This window comes from Trichomonas vaginalis, chromosome IV (genome assembly GCF_026262505.1).
Source record: "Trichomonas vaginalis G3 chromosome IV, whole genome shotgun sequence".
Lineage (NCBI taxonomy): Eukaryota > Parabasalia > Trichomonadida > Trichomonadidae > Trichomonas > Trichomonas vaginalis.
The window spans coordinates 3,894,671-3,909,736 of NC_067206.1; the positions used below are offsets into that span (position 1 = coordinate 3,894,671).

Genomic DNA, 15,066 nt, shown 5'->3' on the forward strand with positions numbered 1-15,066 from the left:
CCGAATTTTGCAAAGACAAAGTTGACTTAGACTTTGGTTTCTCAAACCTCAACACTGAAGTAAACTATTATTTCAATGCTGCTGGAGATGCTTGGGACCCAGTTAAGTTCACATGCGAAAAATTTGAATGCAAGAGAATAGAAAGCAGACTTGCAGTCTATATGTTGGACCCAGATATTTCAAATGCTTTAGCTGCCAAATATATTGCAGTTCCACTTATGTTCCCTATACACCAAATATCTGTCAAAGACTTTGCAGGTGAAGTTGGAAACCAAAGTGCTGACCCAGGTGCAAGAACAGATATTGCTTTAACAACTGCAATGAAACATGCAGATACTATGTTTGTACTGTTCAGACGAACTATAAATGACTATTCTTGTTTCTACAACCCTGGTATTAAATACCATATAAACATAGATGGCAAATATTATCCAAGAGAAGAATATTCTACAGTTGAGGATATGAGGTCATACAACTTGACATTAGATGCTATGAACTTTAACAACAACTTCACAACAACCATTAACCCTGAAATGCAAAGTTCTATTATGCCATATGTGAAAGTATGGACTCATACAGGAGGTCAAAAAACTCAATATACAAATGGAGACCGTTCAAACTTTTGGCTTGGCATTCCATTTGCTGACTCAGAAGACTTTATGGGTGGTATTTCAACTGTTGGTACTGTACAAATACAATATACTGGTGACAGAGACGGTCCAGATGAATTGAGAGCAAAGAAGTTTACAAAACCAATAGCACTTTTCACGGAAGATGCTCTTTTGAAGATTCGTTCGATGAAACCTGCTGGGGCTCCTCAGATTGGCATAACGACAGCTTCCATCGAGCAGATTTTGGCAGCAGGTCAGTAAGTTGTTCTTGAACTGACTTCTCTCCGTCAAATATTGACAGTACGCCAGTTTTGACATAATATTGTAAGATAAACTTACCTTTAGAAATATCTGTAAGTTTTGAAGTTATATTTTTGTCTGCTTCAAGAACTTTCACCATTTCAGTTATACCAACTTTCTTTGCTTTATGAAAATATTTTTGGTTCAGCAAAAGACTGCTATTCTATAACATTTTACCATTGTTTGTATAAAGAACTATTCTGTCAATGTATTTGTATTGTTTGTGTGTGTAAACTTTGTTCTGCTTCAATTCGAAGAGATACTCGAATGCGTCCATATTTTTATTCTAAGTAAAATGTCATTTCCGAAAAATAGAAGCGTGAGTGTTTCAAAAGGTTTAATGGCGGTGGCAGATGTGAAGTTAAATTCACCAACTCAAACAAACAGTCAAAGTGTTGTTGTCAATGTCAAAGACAGAGATGTTGAAGTGGGGAAACCATACGAAGACGAAGATGGTATAACAATTGTTCCTGTAAAAGAACAACCAACATATCCTGAAGTTAGCAGAGACTTAAGTTCTGTTGCAGATATTCGAAACGACTACCAACAACTGAAAGACAAACTTCAAACTCAGGAGAAGATTTGTCAAGCTTTAAGTATAATGTTAAACTTGTCGAACAAACACCTGTAAAAGTGAACTCATATGTTCATTGCACCTCATGAAGTCTTGAAAGAACTATTGAAACTTTTGACAGAGGCAGACGATATAAACATCAAAGAAATAGAACCCGACATTAGTTGCTGTGGTGTTTCATATAATGTCATTGACAAGATATACGTTATGAAAGGAGGTGAAACGTTGAACTTAAAGTATAGTTTCCCAGACGTCATAAAATATTTGACGACCACAAACATTTCATTAAAATTTATTTGCTAAGTAAATGGCAAAGAAGACATAATGGTTTATACTATTACGACTAAAAACCCTGAGTCATATAATTCTATAACAACAAACTTACAAAGTCCTCAAGGACGATATTGTAAACTGACCTTAAACACGATGACGACTAAAGCCTGTTTTGCTCTTTTGACACCAGAAGATTTTATTGTTGTGAATGGTAAAAAATACTCCTTTGAAGATACTTACTCAGATATACCACCAACAGGTTTTGTTGACTTATTTAATACTTTAAGGACGGATGTAACATGTGCTGCAACTAGAGCAGGTTTCATTATGTTTGGATGTCCGACTGAGTTTAGTATAAACGATATGAGCTATAATACAAAACTTATATCTGGTTTTTACTACCAACAGTTTCCTATAACAGGAAAAGGTGTCATACAAGGAATGTCTGTTCCATTGACTTTAAGTACACCTATTTTATATATTGTTTCAAACTTAGGTTCAAAGTGCTATTCGAATGTCGACAGAAACTACTATGACCAAAAGATACTCATGCGTATAAACAACACATTCTCTGCTGGTTTGCCTATTGTTCATTCGAATGCAGAGTTTTCAGCTTTAGTAAACTCAAACACTTTAGCAAACATAAACTTAACCTTAGTCGACGCAAACTTTGTTCCTGTAAAACTTTTATGTCCTATGTATTTGTCAATGACGGCAGAAAGTTTCGAATTGGAAGATGCAACTGGTGAAAGTATTGTATTACAAGAACAACTTCAACAACAAATAGCTCAAGAACAACAAATGCAACAAATGGAACAACAAAGTCAAGAATAAAAAAAAATATTTTTTTATTTTTATAAAAATGTACAGAATAGATGTTTCAGATTTTTATGACTTCCAAGCATTCAGAAATATGTGTCCATTTCGAGACTATAACAAAGCAGTCGAGAATTTGAAACGTTTAGTCATTTATGTTGACTCTGCCCCAGAATGTTATGTCATGAAAGAATGGGATGTAGTCTTTAACAAACCTAAAGCAACAATAGTTTCAGAACAAGAATGTAGACAGAAACTTAAGAAAATAAAGTTGTACAAGTTGGCATGAAGATGTTAGATGCTTGGATATCTTATTGTCAAAGTTAGAAGATTTTTCAGTTCGAGGTATAAAGTTCTATACACCTTCTCCAAACTTCTATTCTATCTTCACTGGATATAAATATGAACAAGTAGAATGGAAAGAAAATATTATAGAAGCTTGGTTAGACCATGTCAAAGAAATTATATGCAATGGAAACGAAAGAGTCTATGAGTATATCTTATGTTGGTTTGCAAACATCTTACAACATCCAAGTGCTAAGAATGAAACTGCTCTCATTATAATTGGAAAACAAGGAACAGGTAAGAACACATTCTTTACAGATATTTTGTGCAAACTGTTAGAGGGCTATTCGAACCCGAATATGACAAACTTAGAAAACATCTGCGGTAAATTTAACTCTTCAATAGAGAATATGAAACTTATAGTATGTAACGAACTTCAAAGTATAGATACAACAAAGGTTTTAAACTCAGATGCTTTGAAGAGTCTTATAACAGACAAAGTTGGAGTTGTTGAAAGAAAGTATAGAGACCAAAGAGTTTGCGAAAATGTTGCAAATTTCATCATGGTTTCAAACAACGCCGTTCCGATGAAGTTAGAAAGTTCTGACAGAAGATATGTAGTTGTCAGAACGTCAGAAGCTCATATGCAAGATACAGAATATTTTGACGACTTAGCAGAAACTTTGACATCTGACTTTTACAACCACTTGTTCTCATATTTCATGACATTAGATATTTCTAAGTTCAATCCAAGACAAATTCCACATACCGAAGAGAGACAAACATTGTTAGAAGCAAACAAGAGTGTATATGAACTGTTTATAGATGAGACTAACTTTGAGTGTTTAGATGAAAGGTCATTGTACGATTCGTATAAACAGTATTGTCAAGAGTATGGTTATATGACAGCGTCTAAACGAACATTCTTGGCAAATGTCAAAAGTCTTTTAGATGTTCAGAATGGTGTATATACAAAGAAAAATTTTTCTGAGTAAATTTTAAAAACAGTATTTTTTTATCCGATAGAAAAGATGACAGAAAAATTAACTTTTTACATAGCGCCAGACCCTTCTTGCCCACATCTTTTTAAGCCACAAAGCGAAATTCCACAAACAGAAGAAAGCGAAATTCCACAAACAGAAGAAACATATAGAGACCTAGATAACGAAAATGGATATGCGCTATTCTGGTTAGATTGTCCTTATGAAATGTATGAAAAAAAGGCTTTATATGAAGAATATAGAAAATATTGTCATGAAAACGATATAAGACCAAGCTCTAGAGAAAAATTCTATGCTAGTATAAAACATCTTTTCGAAGTTCGGAATGGCAAATATAGAAAGAAATAATTTTTCTGAGTAAATTTTAAAAAAAATATTTTTTTATCCGATAGAAAAGATGACGAAATATATTTCAGTCAACAAATATATGTCAGGACTTAAAGAAGAACTAGACCCATTCGCTTATTTGAATGTTTACTTCTACCATTTTGAAAAGTCTACATTTGACAAAGTTTGGAACATCGAACCAGTTAAGTTTGCTATTGTGACTAAAAATGGTGCGAAATTTGAAGACTTAGACATAGAAGGTTTGTTAGCAGTCAAAGAAAATTTTGACAGAAGGTTCTCAAACCTTAAAGAAGGTAAAGCATACAAACTTGTTATACCTTATGAACCAAAGAAAGCAGACGACTATGAATATTATGAGTCTAAGATAGTTGAAGTTCAAGGTAAATTGGGTAAAAAGATTTTAGAGTCTAAGCCAGTGTTTGCTCCTAAAGAGGAAGAGAACATTGACATTGACCCAGAAATGTTCTAAAAATAAAATTTTATTTTTACATGTCAAATTTCTTTTTCTCTGGAACTGGTTCAGGTTCTTTCTTCTCTTCTACTTTCTTTTCTTTCTTTTCTTTCTTTTCTCTCTTCTTCTTCTTTTCTGGTGGAGTTATGTCAAATTTCTCAGAACCATATTTATGTAAAAGTTCTTTGTCCTTTAATAGCTCTTCTATTCTGTTTTCTATTTCATCTTCAAGAACAGCGCATGTGCCTTCTTTGCATTCTAAGAACTTTTGTTGGACTTCATCTTTCCAATCGGCGTCATCTCTGTCAACAAGTCTGTCATTGACAAATTTTAAGACTGCTCTTTGTAATGTTTTATGGTTCTTGTCATATTCCCAGAAACAGAACTTTAGAACAAATTCACCTTTCTTGTTTACACTATGTAAGATTTTATGGTCGACAGATGTTTTGCTGTCGAAAAGTTTGTCTCGAATATAGATAGCGAAATCGCTAGACATTTTCAAAAAGATAAAAATTTTAATTTTTCTAAAAATATGTTAGAAAAAAAGTTTGCTGACATTGACAAAAAATTTGAGAATGTTTTAAACAAGAACAAGAGGAAGTTAGAAAATGCTCAGATAAAACCCATACATGAAAAGTTCTTATTTGCTCAGAATGGTATAACAGGTCTAATCGCACCACCTGGGTCGGGTAAGACTTTCACTTATCTTAAAATGGCTGCACAACAACAAGAACTAGATGAGAAGAACCCATTCTATGAGTTAGTTGTTATTTGTAGTACTTCTGGTCAATTTGACCAAACCGTCAATTCGTTCAAAGATATTATAAAGAAGTCTAAGTTAGTATGTATAAAGGATACTGAGTTGTTAGATGAGTGTGGTAGAATTTACGAAAAAGTGACACTAGAAAAGGTGACACTTAACCTTAAATTCCCAAACACTATTTTTTGATTGTATTTTGTTATTTATATATTTATATATATATGTATATTTATATATGTATATATTTATATATGTATATATTTATATATGTATATATTTATATATGTATATATTTATATATGTATATATTTATTAGAAACTGCTTCATGCTGTGTTGAGTATTGTTGAATTGGAAACTGCTTCATGCTGCACTGAGTATTGTTGAATAATTTGAAGTAGTGGTTTTTGAAATCAGCACCCCTATGAGAGCGCTGGCGACCGAAACACCACTAGTAAGATTGTGTATTAGAAACTGCTTCATGCTGTGTTGAGTAAGCTTCGATGTCTTTGTAGGATAGCTTTCTGAGAGCGAAACAAGATAGTGTTGAAAAAAAAAATTTGAAAATCTGAGAGACTGTGCAAGAGCCAACGACCAAAACACTACCAGTAAGATACAGCAGTAGTAGCTGCTTCATGCTGCATTGAGTATTGTTGAATAATTTGAAGTAGTGGTTTTTGAAATCAGCACCCCTATGAGAGCGCTGGCGACCGAAACACCACTAGTAAGATTGTGTATTAGAAACTGCTTCATGCTGTGTTGAGTAAGCTTCGATGTCTTTGTAGGATAGCTTTCTGAGAGCGAAACAAGATAGTGTTGAAAAAAAATTTTGAAAATCTGAGAGACTGTGCAAGAGCCAACGACCAAAACACTACCAGTAAGATACAGCAGTAGTAGCTGCTTCATGCTGCATTGAGTATTGTTGAATAATTTGAAGTAGTGGTTTTTGAAATCAGCACCCCTATGAGAGCGCTGGCGACCGAAACACCACTAGTAAGATTGTGTATTAGAAACTGCTTCATGCTGTGTTGAGTAAGCTTCGATGTCTTTGTAGGATAGCTTTCTGAGAGCGAAACAAGATAGTGTTGAAAAAAAAAATTTGAAAATCTGAGAGACTGTGCAAGAGCCAACGACCAAAACACTACCAGTAAGATACAGCAGTAGTAGCTGCTTCATGCTGCATTGAGTATTGTTGAATAATTTGAAGTAGTGGTTTTTGAAATCAGCACCCCTATGAGAGCGCTGGCGACCGAAACACCACTAGTAAGATTGTGTATTAGAAACTGCTTCATGCTGTGTTGAGTAAGCTTCGATATCTTTATCAGACCACCTTTAAATTAACCACTCACATTCTCACTGTGGTCCATCTAAAATTTGTAAGCTTTATGACATAAAATTATATTATATGCAGGATCCCACCTATTACTTAATCTTTTTGGAATAAATGTTTTATAATATTTATCGATTGATTGTAATTTTTTGTATAAAAAAAAGTTTTTTATTTATATTAAAAATATATTCGGTTAATGATATTATCTTATAATTTGTAAATAAATCTAGTAATAAAATAACTTTAATAGTTGGTGTCACTTTTTCGAAAATTCTGGTTTTTTCTTTGACCAAACCGTCAATTCGTTCAAAGATATTATAAAGAAGTCTAAGTTAGTATGTATAAAGGATACTGAGTTGTTAGATTGGATAAAGAAGTACCAAAGAAGAGTTTTGAAGTATAATGCTATAAATGAGTATATAAATTCGAAGTTTAAAGACCCAAATGAGGAAATGCAGAGAATATTAGAGAAGAAACACTTCAGAAACAAACAGAAAGAGATAGAATACATTTCGAAGAAATTGCAATCTTACGATTGGAAGACATACCCTCATAGATGTCTTCTTATCTTAGATGACTTTGCTTCTCATCCTTTGTTAAAGAACAGAGAACAAGATATGTGTCGAATTCTTAAGAAGCTCAGACACTTTAACATCTCAGTCGTAATATGTGTACAGACAGCAAAGAGTTTAAGTAAGGATGTTAAAAGAATACTTACTGACATTATACTCTTCCCTGGATTGTCCGAAGACGATTCATGGAACTTATGAAAGAGTCCATGGCAGGTAAGTTTGACAGACATGAACTATGGGAGAAGTACAAAGTCATACAAGACCCTCATACTTCTTTCAGAATTCATATCTACGCGAACAAAGTTCAAATTGTAAAAAGTCAATAAAAATAAATGGTTCATTTACTCTGCTTGTTTGAAAGTTGTCAAAATACTCTGTTATTTTTCACGATTTTCATGAGTTTTGGCGACTGGGGTTTCTTACCTACTCGCTGTTCTTCACTGTTTTCATACGGAATCTCTTCTCTCGGTTTTTCGAGGATAGCAATCTTATGAGGAAATTCATTGAAATTTGGTCATTTTTCAGCAAAAATAATGTTTATGTTAGAATGTTAGATCTAACATGTTTCTAACACGTTTTTCTAACATGGTCTAAAACACACAAAACTCATGAAATTTCATACGGAATTCAGTAAAAATAATGTTTATGTTAGCATGTTAGATCTAACATGTTTTCTAACACGTTTTCTAACATAACTATTTACAAGCGTTTTACATGGTATATGTTGCGATGGTTCATGACTCTAAACAATTCGTAGCTTCTATTTCTTCTGTCAGTACATCGAATGTTTTAACGATACCGAAAGTTTCTTTATACTTCTTCTTGACGTCAGATAGAAGGAAATCGTCAGCAGTTGGATAGTTTTTGTTCAGAAATTCTAACATGTTCATTTTATCTTCTGCTGGTTTTTCTGCTTCTTTCTTAAATCTGCATAGTCGTTTCGCATACGTTCTATCTCTTTGACGGAGTAGTTATATTTCCTCATTGCTGCTTTACATTTTGAACATTGCGGATTCATTTTTGCGTTATATTCTGAAAACCTTACCTGCTAAAACAACTAAAGGCGTCAATGGTTTTCTTCATCTCGAACATAGCGGGTCTTATTGTTCGTTTCCATACTTTGCCTCTTCTATCTTTATCTCTTATCTGCCATACACATTTGCAACTAATTGAAACAAAGTTGTCGTAGGTCTTAAATTCTTCGGTTTGTAAAGGTCAGAGATGTTCTTATATACCATGTCGCAATCTTTGTCCATAACCTTATGGTTGCAATGAAAACCAAGGAATTCATAATTTACCTTTCGTATGAACTTCTTTATTTCTACTGAGTCAGTGCTTTGACTTCTATTTCGTCAAATTCGGGAATGGTTAGTTTTTGTTGTTGGATTTCAGGCAATTTGGGTAAATGGTCAATAATGTCCTGCATTCATAAAGATACTGTTCATTTGTTTCATCTTTCGCACTACAGTCTAAATTACTTGTTAAAAGTTCTTGCTTTATCTTCTGGATTTTTGTTTCGAAAGTATATGAAGAAGGAATGAAGTTTTTCATCTCTACTAACATAGATGTTGGATTCATAACTAGCGAGTTTGGTGCTGTAGTTGTTTGAATTGTTGTTGTGCCGATTGTTGAAATCATGTCTTTTATACAAAATAAAAAAAATAAATAAATAAAAAATAAAACTAATTTTATTTTTTATTTCGGGAAAATTCATGAAAATTCAAGAGTTTTAGACCATGTTAGAAAACGTGTTAGAAAACATGTTAGATCTAACATTCTAACATAAACATTATTTTTTGCTGAAAAAGTGTCATTTTTTTCATGTCAGAAGACTCGAAGGTGCAACACTTCCAAAATACCGACGAACTCCGAAGAGCAGCATGGCAGTATGTTCTTGACAACTTCTTTGAGTTCTCCAGGAACACCTTGGAAAATGCTGAAGAACTCCGACACAGAGAATTTGGAGAAATTGCACTCCAATACTACATTGACAAACAAAGGGTAACAAAGGGTAAAATAAGACTAAAAACTTAACGTTTAAAAAGTGACATTTTTATGAGCTCCGAGTCACCGAGAAAACTTGGTCAGATGTTAGCAGCTTACTTCCCTGAGGAGGATGGAAGCGTTACATACGTAAGGTTCAAAAACAACGAACCTGGAATTGCGTACCAAATTCGCAATTACATGACCATGGAAGAGTACGAAAGGTTTCTACAAGAGAAACCAGCTCTAAACAACTCAGAAAAGAAAGAGTAAAAAGTTTAACTCGTAATTGTTTATTTTTTTACTTGTATGGGCAAGCTGCAAGAATGAAGTCAACTATCTCCGTCTTTGTCTTGACCAGTTGGACTGCTCTTGCGAGTACGTCTGTTTTGCGGTCTCCAGCTGGTGTCTGACCTTCGTAATTGCGCATGTTCTTGAGAGCTCCAACTGTAAATGATTGTAGGATGAAGAGTCTCTCAGACTGCTTGAGGTAGTCTTCACGGTCACGAACGAATCTGTGGTACGAGTCGAATCGGTCGATTTGAGGGAAGAGACTGAAAGCCTGTCGTCTTCCATAGGGCTGTAGCGTACTCTTTGCGTAAACGGTTCAGACCTTCTTCGAACTCTTGGTCTCTCTTCGATTGGGATTGAGATTGGAATTGCTGGGTGGAGCTTGCTGGAACATCCAAGGGTTGGGGAAGTAAGGCATAGGCTGAGGAGGAGGGTAGTTCGGGAAGCCTTGTAGTGGAAATTGGTAGTAACCTTGAGGTGGAAATTGGTAGTAATTTGGTGGAGGGACTTGCTGGAACTGAGGTGCAGGGGCTGGTGCTTTAGGTTCTGCAGCTTTCGGTTCTTCTGGCTTTGGAAGGCGTTCAGGAAGAGGAACGTCGGACATTCGTTTGTGTCCTGTCGGAAGGAAGAACTTTTCCTGTCGGAAGGAAAAACTTTTTCTGTCGGAAGGAAAAACTTTTTCTGAATTTCGACCAAAAAGTTCTCAATTTTCGAAAATTTGAATGGTTTACGGACGGACAACTGGAAGAGTTCTTCCTGTCGGAAGGAAAAATTTTTTTGTCGGAAGGAATTTTTTCCAGTTGTCGGGAAAATATTTTCCTGTCGGATGGAAGGACTCGGAATGCTAGAAGGATTTGACGAGGCAATTTACCTAATTGAAATTAACGACTGCGTAAAAGACTACTTGCGCAAGGTAATGAAGCCCAAGGTCAAGTTCACCAGTATTTCTGGAAGGTCTACACTTCAGCTCGAGACTTCGACTGGAATTCCAATTCAAATACCAGACGGGACAACCTACGATGGCATAAAGGACGCCAAAAGAGAAGCTCTTGTTAAGTTCCTAAACAAACGTCCTTGGATAAAAATACCAAACAAGGAGAACCCCTACCCCATATGAAATTGGCAATTCAGTCTCTCCTTCACTTCTCGGGTCAGCCGTTCTACATAACCTGTGAAGGCGACATCCAACCAGTTCTTCAGCCAGTTCAGTAAACATCTCATTTTAACTTCACTTTTTTTATGTTTTTACTCACACTCGTACTAAACAGGTTTGTGTACAACTATTTCAACTGTGAACCTTGTATTGACCGGTATTCCTGCAAATGCAAGTTCGGTCAATACACAATTTATGGTGGCAAGAAGGACAGTGGGGAATGTTATTCTGACATCTGTTGTTGCGCTCGAGAGAGAATTGAAATTCCAGAGCCACCTCCCCCAAGAACTCCAACACCAACACTCAAGTTGCCAAAGACTCATGTGAAGAAGAAGCCTTCTGGTAAGTTTCTTATAGCCATATACATGGCACGCTTTGAGTAAAAATATTTTTTTCATTTTTTGAATGAAGCAAGTTAAATTCGTCCCACACCAAACTCAATGGACCGATGAAGAGTTGCAAGCTATGGTTGAAGGCGTTGAGAACGACATAGACGGCGAACTTGAAGGAGCTCAAACCACAATTGCAACCAAAATTGCACAAGTCAAAGAAGAGATAGCTCCACTTAAAGCTACCAAAGCTACTCTTGACCTCATGGATAGTTACCGTTTAGATGTCAAGAGTGGAATAAGACAATTAAAATTAAAACTTCTAAACTACGAAGCTATACTCCAAAAGTTAGCAGAAATGAGAAGACTTTACCAGAGCTACTTACATGTAAGGGACTTACCTTCAAGCAGTCCGACCAAAGATGAATTTTCTGACATTGTCCCAATTTTGTCCGAAAGTCAGCTCAGATGTTTTGAACTGCTCCCAACATATCCAGAATATGAACGTTTGCCTGAACTCTTCCGCAATCTCAAAAAACGTTTTTTGGTTCTCATGTTCGAAACTTTTATCGGAAGAGACAACAAACGTTCAGAAGAAGAACAAGATATTATTTTAAACTTGTTGTATGACTTAACCGTCATAACAAGCTTTTTGAAGTAAAACCGTCATTCTCAAACCACTTCATTTTTTCGATGTCCGAACAAGCACCGAAGCCGAACACAATGGCAGATGTCCTTTCAATGTTGCCAGACAAGCGCCCAGTTCAAATTCAAATTTTGAATTTGAAAGCTCATCTGACAAACACCGTTAAGACTCTCCAAAGTAGTCTTATGGAAGAGATGACCAAGCTCAAAGCCGATGTCCTCATGAACCAAGCTTCCAATGAGAAATGCCTGAATGATTTGACGGAAACCTTGCGCATTTACGCGAGAGAGAACCGAGACCTTGCCAGACTCATCTACCGTTTCTTCGAAGAGATAGACGCCATCTGGAAGGTACTCGGAAAGGACAGAACCTCCAACACCGTAATTCGTGAGTACCAAATTGAAGAAGGAATTGTCGAGGAAGAAGAGGAAGAAGAGGAAGAAGAGAAACACGAAGAAGAGAAACACGAAGAAAAGGAAGTTTGGGCAACCCTTGTTGCCGATGACAGTTATGAAATTTCCCAACCCTACCCATACAAAATCCGCAACAGGGAGACCGGCAAGGTTCTTACCCCAGTCCTCAACAACTTGGGACACTTGAACCTTAACCTTCGGAATCGTGGTTCAATCTCCATGGGCAAGCTTGTCGCAATTCAATGGGTTCCAAATCCAGGCAAGAAGACGAAGGTTAGACACATTGACGGTGACAAGCTCAACAACCGTAAGGAGAACCTCGAGTGGTTCTAAGAGTAAAAAAATTTTATTTTAGGGGGAAACCCCGAGTAAATTTAGGTGTTTATTTAGTTAAGTAGCTTAAATTAATGAGAATTTGGACAAGTAGTTCCTGACCCCTGAATTGGACTCTTTCGTCATCCCAGTTGCGTAGGAGGTCGTCCCAGAGGAGTTGGTAGAATTGCCAATCCAAGGACGATTTGTCCTCCCAGGCATTGAGGATGTACTGCTCGTAGAGTCTCATGACCTCTCCCTTGCACCAGACACCCTCTCCCTTGGAACGTAAGGCTTCTTCGAAGTGCTCGAATGCGATTGGCTGCGTGACCATCCGAAATGACACTTTTTGTCCGTTTGGTCAATGTTTGTGTCTCGTGCCATAGTCGACGAAAATACAGACAAACAGGTTATATATGAGTTTGAGACCAAGAATGGTGTAACTCGACCTGTCCGATTCAAATTCGAATAAAAATTTTTTATTTCATGCAATGTTTAACTATTTCACCATCTTCTTTAACACCCCAGTACTTCCTTTTCGATATTACATGAACTTCGGTGAAAATTTTGTCCAATTTGAATTGACCCATCTTTTCACCGACCATGCCCATTTCAATGAGTTTGTTGTACCCTTCTTCGTTCGTCATGAGTGCGTCAATGTTCTCATAGTAAACCTTCACTTTGGATTTGACTTCGGAGAAGAATTTGTTGTAGTTGTCAAGGACTGCCTTTGCGAACTGAGGGTAAGACCAATGTTCGACAATAGGTTTTAATGTGGTTACTAAGCCACTTTGACCTTGAGTGAATTCGTACTTCAAAACAAAAGGAGAAAACCTTTCAACAAAGTTGTCGACCTTCTCATAATGTTTACTCTTCATCTCTTGAGGTTTCTTAATGGAATATCCCCATGTCGAATTCATAAGCAATTTGAGTGTCATTGCAAGTTTGGGGTTTGAAGCTTTCCTAATATCATACAGTTGTTGTATGACTTTTCCAACTGTATAGTTCCTTCCTGGGAACTCACCATCTTCGTTTGGAATTCCAGTTGGAATATATTGGACGAACCTCATGTACGCAGCGTTAAGGTCGACATAGTATATCTTTTCATCTGAGTCGAACTTGTCGCAACCAATTGGTCCAGTTTGTGGAAATTCAAGTGAGTCTCTTATCTTCTGAGAAACTTCTCCTGTTATCTCATAAACATCGTCGAAGCAACCTGTTTCATATAAAACCTTCTGACCTAACTCAGATGCTCTCCAATACAATTTGACGTCAATTGGATGTCTCAATGGAAGTTTGTTTATAGCATCTTGAAGTTCTTGCAACCTCATTGGAAGTTCTTCTGGTTCAGGTTGGTATCCGAACAATCCAACTCCTTTTGGAACTGTGTACTTCTTTTGTGCTATAACTTTGTCCGGAACAACTTTTGGTCTTACCAACAATGAAAAGTTTGTTTCGTCTTTTGGTACAAAAGTTTCTGTCAGCTTGTCATCTGGAATTGGTTCCAACAAGCCTTTCTCGAAAAGAATGTTAACAGCTCTGACAATGTTGCACTTACCTTTTCCGAACAATGGGTTTGTAAGACTTTCGTTCAACATGAAGTGGTTGTGGACAATTACAATCTTCAACCATGGTAAGTCTTTGTCAACAACATAGTCGTCATGTGAAGAACCTTTCTCAGTCGGAATGTTGACTCGGATATTGACATTTGCCAACGGTGCAATTTTTGACAATTGACCTCTGAGCATGTACCTTGTTTTCACACATGACTCAAGATACTTCATCTTCTCATCTGTAACAAGACCAGAGTTCCTGAGACATGTAAGAATACAAGGTTCATTGACAATTGTTTCAATTGAATTGTAAATTCCATACCTTGTCAAGTCAATGTCAGACTTATTTCTGAACGGGAAGTATCCAGCATGTTGTCTGACTGCTTGAGGGTTAGGTTGGTACCATTCGAACTTGACACTTGCAATTCCTTCAATTGCATTCAAAATGTCTGAGTCGGAGTCAACCATTTGTTCTCTCTTTGTAGTCTTGAAAGCGTCAAGAAGTTTTGCGGCTGTTTGTTCATTGCCATGTGCATAGTAAATGTGACCATCCAAATCTGTTATGGTCAATCTGAGATTGTATCCTTTCTTATTTCCGTCTTGTATGGCAGCAAGTACACCCATGAAGCCTTCTTTGTTCTTTCCTTCGTCAAAGTTTACTGTAAAGGTTCGACCAGATGTAATTTGACTTCTAACTTCACGATACTTCTCATATGCATATCTTGTTCTTTCCATGGGAGCATGTGTGTCTTCACCTTTTCCTTTTTTCCTTCTCAAAGGATGCAATTGTTCGTCATGTTTCCAGTAGAATCTGGCAAAGCCGTCGTGTCCTTCAACTTGAGGTTCACTAACATCGAAAGGCATGTCCATAAGACGTTCTTCTTCTAACCTCTCTAGTCTGTTTGGATAATTGGCACGTGCTGTTTCCAAATCCATTTCGTAGCGAAGACCAGACAATTTGTCATAGACTTTTATGGGTCTTCCCTTCCTATATTTAAACTTCTTCGAAACTCTCCAACCATATCTTTCTAACTCTGCTTTTATTCTAGCAGACCTTCTGTCCATTC

General features: G+C 36.4%; 9 protein-coding genes and 6 pseudogenes across 15 annotated transcripts, besides 1 other annotated feature; 9 read left to right on the forward strand and 6 right to left on the reverse strand.

The window, feature by feature from the left end:
- Positions 1-15,066: part of a mobile genetic element that runs on past both edges of the window.
- Positions 549-872, forward strand: TVAGG3_0024330 (protein of unknown function, DUF4106 family; the record flags this gene model as incomplete). The annotated part of the gene is made up of 1 exon (XM_051220241.1): positions 549-872. One exon carries the CDS (start codon positions 549-551, stop codon positions 870-872), a length of 324 nt encoding a protein of 107 aa, XP_051105227.1.
- TVAGG3_0024340 lies at positions 2,621-3,854 on the forward strand (annotated as a pseudogene). Its single transcript has one exon. A coding segment is annotated over exon 1 (1,234 nt).
- On the forward strand, positions 3,891-4,208 carry TVAGG3_0024350 (uncharacterized protein; the record flags this gene model as incomplete). Its single annotated transcript, XM_001277845.1, has 1 exon — positions 3,891-4,208. One exon carries the CDS (start codon positions 3,891-3,893, stop codon positions 4,206-4,208), a length of 318 nt encoding a protein of 105 aa, XP_001277846.1.
- TVAGG3_0024360 lies at positions 7,275-7,645 on the forward strand (annotated as a pseudogene). Its single transcript has one exon. A coding segment is annotated over exon 1 (371 nt).
- On the reverse strand, positions 8,019-8,545 carry TVAGG3_0024370 (annotated as a pseudogene). The gene has a single exon. A coding segment is annotated over exon 1 (527 nt).
- Positions 9,375-9,575, forward strand: TVAGG3_0024380 (uncharacterized protein; the record flags this gene model as incomplete). The annotated part of the gene is made up of 1 exon (XM_051220242.1): positions 9,375-9,575. One exon carries the CDS (start codon positions 9,375-9,377, stop codon positions 9,573-9,575), a length of 201 nt encoding a protein of 66 aa, XP_051105228.1.
- Positions 9,604-9,732, reverse strand: TVAGG3_0024390 (uncharacterized protein; the record flags this gene model as incomplete). The annotated part of the gene is made up of 1 exon (XM_051220243.1): positions 9,604-9,732. The coding sequence occupies one exon, from the start codon at positions 9,730-9,732 to the stop codon at positions 9,604-9,606; it is 129 nt and encodes a 42-aa protein (XP_051105229.1).
- Positions 9,785-10,197, reverse strand: TVAGG3_0024400 (annotated as a pseudogene). The gene has a single exon. A coding segment is annotated over exon 1 (413 nt).
- Positions 10,420-10,805, forward strand: TVAGG3_0024410 (annotated as a pseudogene). The gene has a single exon. A coding segment is annotated over exon 1 (386 nt).
- TVAGG3_0024420 (uncharacterized protein) lies at positions 10,833-11,129 on the forward strand (the record flags this gene model as incomplete). The annotated part of the gene is made up of 1 exon (XM_051220244.1): positions 10,833-11,129. One exon carries the CDS (start codon positions 10,833-10,835, stop codon positions 11,127-11,129), a length of 297 nt encoding a protein of 98 aa, XP_051105230.1.
- Positions 11,152-11,736, forward strand: TVAGG3_0024430 (uncharacterized protein; the record flags this gene model as incomplete). Its single annotated transcript, XM_051220245.1, has 1 exon — positions 11,152-11,736. The coding sequence occupies one exon, from the start codon at positions 11,152-11,154 to the stop codon at positions 11,734-11,736; it is 585 nt and encodes a 194-aa protein (XP_051105231.1).
- TVAGG3_0024440 (HNH endonuclease family) lies at positions 11,907-12,467 on the forward strand (the record flags this gene model as incomplete). Its single annotated transcript, XM_001290177.2, has 1 exon — positions 11,907-12,467. The coding sequence occupies one exon, from the start codon at positions 11,907-11,909 to the stop codon at positions 12,465-12,467; it is 561 nt and encodes a 186-aa protein (XP_001290178.2).
- Positions 12,517-12,780, reverse strand: TVAGG3_0024450 (uncharacterized protein; the record flags this gene model as incomplete). Its single annotated transcript, XM_051220246.1, has 1 exon — positions 12,517-12,780. The coding sequence occupies one exon, from the start codon at positions 12,778-12,780 to the stop codon at positions 12,517-12,519; it is 264 nt and encodes an 87-aa protein (XP_051105232.1).
- TVAGG3_0024460 (DNA/RNA polymerases family) lies at positions 12,926-13,384 on the reverse strand (the record flags this gene model as incomplete). Its single annotated transcript, XM_051220247.1, has 1 exon — positions 12,926-13,384. The coding sequence occupies one exon, from the start codon at positions 13,382-13,384 to the stop codon at positions 12,926-12,928; it is 459 nt and encodes a 152-aa protein (XP_051105233.1).
- Positions 14,322-14,935, reverse strand: TVAGG3_0024470 (annotated as a pseudogene). The gene has a single exon. A coding segment is annotated over exon 1 (614 nt).